Source organism: Electrona antarctica (genome assembly GCF_951216825.1).
Source record: "Electrona antarctica genome assembly, chromosome: 1".
NCBI lineage: Eukaryota > Metazoa > Chordata > Actinopteri > Myctophiformes > Myctophidae > Electrona > Electrona antarctica.
In genome coordinates this window covers 37,616,435-37,622,941 of record NC_136806.1, presented here as the reverse complement: position 1 = coordinate 37,622,941, position 6,507 = coordinate 37,616,435, and the positions used below count along the sequence as shown (strand labels likewise).

The 6,507-nt window shown below is 38.0% G+C and overlaps 1 protein-coding gene across 1 annotated transcript; it reads left to right on the top strand.

The window, feature by feature from the left end:
• Nucleotides 1-1,949: 1,949 nt before the first annotated feature.
• On the top strand, nt 1,950-4,699 carry sowahab (sosondowah ankyrin repeat domain family member Ab). The gene has a single exon (XM_079500855.1). The coding sequence runs from the start codon at nt 2,012-2,014 to the stop codon at nt 3,470-3,472; it is 1,461 nt and encodes a 486-aa protein (XP_079356981.1). The 5' UTR covers nt 1,950-2,011; the 3' UTR covers nt 3,473-4,699.
• The last annotated feature ends 1,808 nt before the right edge of the window (nt 4,700-6,507 follow it).

Sequence of the window (6,507 nt, the reverse complement as noted above, 5' to 3'; positions counted from 1 at the left end):
GATTATAAAGCATAATTGAATAATACAGTTTAAGATTTATCTCAACGACCGTGTTTTCTATTGTTGTTGCACATTTCTTTTTGGATGATTTTTTCTGCTCAAATACGCTATCACCAGTCGTGACGCAGTATTGTTTCATTTTCCTTATTCTTACGAAGTGGTAGTCTCATAGAGTAGGCTAGTCTACACTGTACAAAACGAGGTCGCGCATCCAGCTATTTCTATTCCATTCGTGGCCGCGCATATTTTCTGTTAAGGGTTTTTGGATGGACAGACTGGTTAGACAAACATTAGTGATCTATTGAATTATGTGACTCTATGGGTCGCTGTATTACCATGTTTCTTATGGATCTTGGCTAAGGGAAACCCTTTGATTGATTGATTGATTGATTGATTGATTGATTGAAGTATTTATTGACAGTTTTCAGAATTACAGTACATTTCAAGTACAACTCAATACAAGTTGTGCTTGAATTGTACTGTAATTCTGCAAACTGTTAATACATATTTCAATCAATCAAAAAAACCAAATACTGTTAACTGTGAGTGGACTACACCATAATAAAGCATTACACTTGTTTACAATAGGGCCCACCATTTTCAATTCATCAAAACATTTAGAGACGTACGGATATAATAGCCTATAGCCAAACCTAATGATAATCCTATCAACATGTTGAAATCAATCTCATGTAAAGCACATTTGCTATTCAGTGTCACAGTGTGCGAGATACTTTATTTGCACAGTAATTAGACAGGTGCAATTATGGTTTGACCCTAAAAAAATTGCAACAGAAGGTTTCTCAACTGTTTTGTGTAGTATTAGGTGTCCTTAATAACATACTAAAAGTTTACCAAAGTTTGACCATGCGAAAGGTGTTATTTTAGCATAATATGCATAATATGCCCATAACATCCTATATAAGGCAAAAAAGTCCAAATTTCATCATTCTTTAAGTAACATGTGACATATGAAACTAGGGTGTTTGCATGATTCTGAATCCATTCCAAGCATTAGTTTTGCACAAAAAACACTCCTTGGGAGGAAAACGGCACATGGAAATAAAGGCAGATATATTTCTGAGCACATTTGGTCAACTGGATATGGCCTAATTTAGCCCAAGGAGTGTTTTTTGTGCAAAACTAATGCTTGGAATGGATTCAGAATCATGCAAACACCCTAGTTTCATATGTCACATGTTACTTAAAGAATGATGAAATTTGGACTTTTTTGCCTTATATAGGATGTTATGGGCATATTATGCATATTATGCTAAAATAACACCTTTCGCATGGTCAAACTTTGGTAAACTTTTAGTATGTTATTAAGGACACCTAATACTACACAAAACAGTTGAGAAACCTTCTGTTGCAATTTTTTTAGGGTAAGGTGCCTTTTTTTCATATATGCCATGTAGCTCTCAGCCTCTGGTCCATAGATCATAGCTCTAATGTAAAGGCAATAGACATTAGAGCTATGGATCAGAGCTAACAGTAATGTAAAAAGCATTTAACAATAATGTTCTTCCATTTTCTCTATTGTTGGCAGACTTTATATAATTATATCAGAAGAATGTTGCCTATTATAAGAACAACTGGAAATATTGAATCTTTAGTGCATCACAATCTTTTTATTTGGTGATTTCCATATATGGGATTGGGATGTGAGTCCAAAGCACAAGAGATAGTCGTGACGTCACTTGAAAATACTTTTTTCCCTTTCCCTAATTTAGGCATTCCTTCCATAAATTCCAACATTTACCAAAGATAAGATCAAAGTGACAGTGCTCAGTGACAGTCAGACATATAGGCTCTCGGGTGCACATCTTTCCTCAGGTCACACATATATGTGTTACACCGGAAACAGCAGGTAGTTGCTGGGGATATCACCGAGCAGCACCATAATAAAAGGACAGGACAAGAGGATAACAGCATCTCCCTGATATAGCGGTAGCGGACTTGATCATCAAACTTTTAAATAACTTATCTTATTTCACATTAATTAAAGGCAATGGCGGCTTTCACGCAAGAAGATATTCTGACTTTTTTATTAGATCACGGAGGTAAAGTGAAGAACTCGGATTTACTGAACTATTTCAGACGTCAAATCAACAGCGGCGATCCCGCGGAAAAGCAACACAACAGAGATGTGTTTAAGAAGTTTGTGAACAGCGTTGCTGTCGTGAAGCAAGTGGACGGCGTCAAGTTTGTGGTCGTGAAGAAAAGATATCGTGACTTTGTTAAAGGGGGGGTGATGATCTCGGATGAGAGTGATGATGTTGGCCGTCAAAACACGTCTTTGATTTCATCCACAGGCGGCATGGAGGAGCGGAGCGCTCCGAGACGCGAGTCCGAAAAGATGCTTTTTTCGGACATTGAGAACAAGTTGAACAACAATATGTGCTGTGCCTCAAACATAAATGGAAATTATTTAAGTGCTAACAACAAGGACATTGATCTGCACAATTCTGGCAAAGCCGAGATGCATTCACCATTTAACCTTAATAGCGTGGACGCCACCACGGTTAAGGTCCTCAACATCTCCAGTGATCAAACTTCATGCAGAACAAGGAGAAGTGGTGCTGTCTTTGCTGTCATATCTGTGAAATCCCCCTCTCGCCCCACATCCACAGAATGCACAGATCCTGTGCTGGTGGACGTGACACAGGAGGGATTAAATCCCCCCTGGCCTCAGCCTAAAACTCAAGAGAAGCTAAACACGATTATGGCACCCAAAACTCCTCTTGAAGCATCTGGGTCTGTTATGGTTATGGATGTCAAGTATCCAGGTTCGGAGCAAGATGAATGGAACTCTTCATACCTGTGGAGTAAAAACAGACAGACGGAGTCGGAAACAGAGATGCAAGAAGCACCAAGCTCTCCCCAGCCGAAGAGGCCACAAAACAAGACCACAAGACAAGGCGATGATGCCAAGGACTCAGAATCTGCGGTGCCATTGGAACCAATCGCCCATGAGTGGTTGGTGAAGTCTGCCACCGGGCTGTGGGGTCAACTCTACGGACTTCTGCTGCAGGACACCCAGTTGGCCGGGAAGAAAGACTTCATGTCAGGCTTCACGGCTCTCCACTGGGCAGCCAAAGCCGGCAACGCTGACATGGTGCACAAGATCATGGCTATCTCCAAGAAGAGAGGGACTTTTGTGGACATCAACAGCAAAACACATGGAGGCTACACACCGCTGCACATCGCAACCATACATGGTCACCATAAAGTTATGCTGCTGCTTGTGCAAAGTTATGGGGCCAAGGTCAATATAAGAGATAATGATGGGAAGAAGCCATACCACTACCTGGATGGCGGTGTGTCTGCTGAGGTCAAAAACCTTCTGGGATGGCTGCAGCCGTCACAGCAGGACAGGGACAGGACAGAACACGAGCTCCCCAAAGGTTTAAACACAATAAGCAAGCTTTTTCAGCCTCACATAGGACACAGAAAGAAACACAAACCATAGACAAACTTGACAACTTGTTGAAGCTTAGGGGAAAGAGGAACTTAACAGGCAAGGAGCTATATCTTGCGCCACCCCTTAACTCTTATCCCTAAACTAATTTGCCATGTTTTACTATTTTAAAAAAACCTTTAAAATAGTTCAAATAGCCGATGTACAAGCTCACAATGTCTCGATGTAGATCGGCTAGTTGAACTATTTTAAAATGTTTTTCAAAATAGTAAAAAATGGCAAATACGTTTAGGGATAAGGGATAAGGGTGGCGCAAGATGGAGCCCAAGAAGTCTAACTCAAAACCCTCTTCTATTAATCTCTTAATACAGACCTGCAAAACTATTGTTATGCCTTAGTTTATGTTTGTAATTGTACGGTTTAAAAACTCAGTAGTTATCTTGTCTGGAATGCAGCACCCCTGGACTCCTGGATCAAAAATTCAGTTAGAAGTTGTTTGTGTACTAGTGACTGTACATAACTGTAGTTATTTTATACATTATTGACACATTTCTTATTTTTTGGCAATAGCATTATCATGTTTTGTTAATTTATCAACTGTAACTAAAAAATAAACCAATCATAATATCATACTATGAAGAAATAGGACACACACCAAGATAATTATGTAAGTGTGTTGTCTGTTGTTTAATATTAATATTTGCGGCATTTACGCACAAAACACATCTTAATCTAACAGCTGTTCATTAGATTGTTACGTATATTATGTCTGATGGATTCACAATAATTAGACAAACACAGCACAATCTCAGCCAGAGAAAATTGAATTACATAATGTTGTGAATTTAGTAGACCTAACAGTTTTACTCAAATGATGTGATGATTAAGTTGAGTGACAAGGTCAGAGAACAAGATGACTGTGACCAGACAATATTACATTTAAAGTTTCTAAATGTATTAAACACAGAGAATATAGTACTGATCAAAGTACTAACCAGGAGATATAGTGGTATACACTACTGTAAGTGTGATATGAATTAGTAAACAATGGAACATAATATATACCTACAATATATAGATTAGCTCTCCCTCAACAGTTGCATCTCACAGCTATCATTGGGCATACATACAGTATTATCTGATAAAGCAGAGACCATGGCTCCACAAGTATATCAGTGCATTTACACATGAATGAATGAATCACTACCAACAGATAAAAGGTTTAGTATGTCAAACCTAAAAGGCATATAACACAGTATGTCATCTAGTAATCCTGTCTGGAATGCAGCAACTCTAGACATAAAACTATACAAAAAAATATATATATATATAATATATATATATATATATATATAATGCATTTCAAAATTTGAGACTTATTTTAGTTTTGATTTGTTAAAAAAAAGATTATAGCCTGATTATTTATTTATTTTTCAACAGCATTATGTTTTGCCATTGTCTTATTTATCACATATGTAACTGAAAATAAACGTTTCATAATTTTGTACTATGAGAAGATGAACTGTGGTTTGTATGAACTGTGCTCGAACCAAAAGATATATTCTGTGTAGAGGGAAAAGATTAGGGGTACTCCCATCTCAAATGTGTGAGTTTGAGGTGTATAATGTAATTAATGTTTCACATACAGTGCACACAGTATAATAGCTGTTGTTCATCAGAATGATATATTTTGTCTGATGGATGCCCAATATTTAGAAACACAGCCCAATCTGAGGCAGAGAAACCTAAATGTCATACAGTTTGTCAGTTAGACACTAGCTATTCTTATTATTTTTCGCAGAAAGCTGCCTCTGACCATATGAAAGAGGATAGACTGCACTAGGGGTCCTTATTGCATGCGTGGGGGGCAGTTTATGCAGAACAGGCTGTCTGAATGGGAGGCATGCAGAATGCAGCCATTGCATTAAATCATCTCCATTGTTTACTTGAAGGAGGCCCATTCGGTATTCAGTCCCTTCTGGATATCAGTGGTTGAGATGTGTAGAACAAAACAAGACTTGTGGATTTGCCATTTTCACTCTATAACATGCCCAAAATAGTTTACCGTAAATGTTGTCCGAAACCTTCAATTCAATGTTCACTCATGTTCAAGACTTGAAATTAGTTCTTCCTAATTTATTAATTAAGTTAAAAAGTAACTTTCACTTTTTACACATTTTAGGCAAACCATATATTGTAGTTATATTTTATACTATAACCCAATTGTTAAATCAGACACTTGTAGAATATACATATGGTGTGCATATAAGTTAATCCAATTCAATTATTGATTTCTCAAACATCACACACCAAGGGGTAAAATACACTGACGGCATACAGCCTTTTAATCACTGCACTTAATTAGGCTTAGTTAGAAGAGTTCAACAGCATTTCGAAGTCTAATTTGTAAAAAATAATAATAATGGTTTGAACTCTGTCCTGACCCATATAGAAAACAATATCTTGTGACATTACAGAGGGAGACGATACGATCTTCTGTGGAGGGAAAAAAAAGCTTATAATGATGCTGAAGAGAACATGGTTTGCTCCTACAGATTTACGCATTCTTCTACTCCAACCATCCTCTTCAGCAGAAACAATACAAAGGCTACTGTCACTGTCAGTACTTTATCATCACTGTCAGTGGTCCTCAAAGTGGGGTCCGGACACCCCCAGGCATCCTTCACAGTGTTCCAGGGGTCCTCAGCAACAATGAAAGGCCTCTGTCAAAAACATCAGAACCTACACTGAGTTTAACCTTTTAAACCCTATACTTAGTTGACCAGAGTCCCCCAGGGCTCTGTAGTACTGGAGACCCTCCTGTTTTCGCTCTATACACTAAGCCTTGCACCACCCCTTACCCCTTATCCCTAAACTTATTTGCCATTTTTTACTATTTTGAAACATTTTAAAATAGTACAAATAGCCGATCTACAAGCTAACAACGTGTCGATGTAGATCGGCTAGTTGAACTATTTTTAAATGTTTTAAAATAGTAAAAAATGGCAAATAAGTTTAGGGATCAGGGGTAAGGGGTGGCGCAAGATGGAGCCCTAAATGTATTTCCAGGAAAAAGGATAGCCAAA

Excerpts from the sequence above, each read along its gene's own strand:
- sowahab (XM_079500855.1), top strand. The coding sequence starts at position 2,012 with ATGGCGGCTTTCACGCAAGAAGATATTCTGACTTTTTTATTAGATCAC.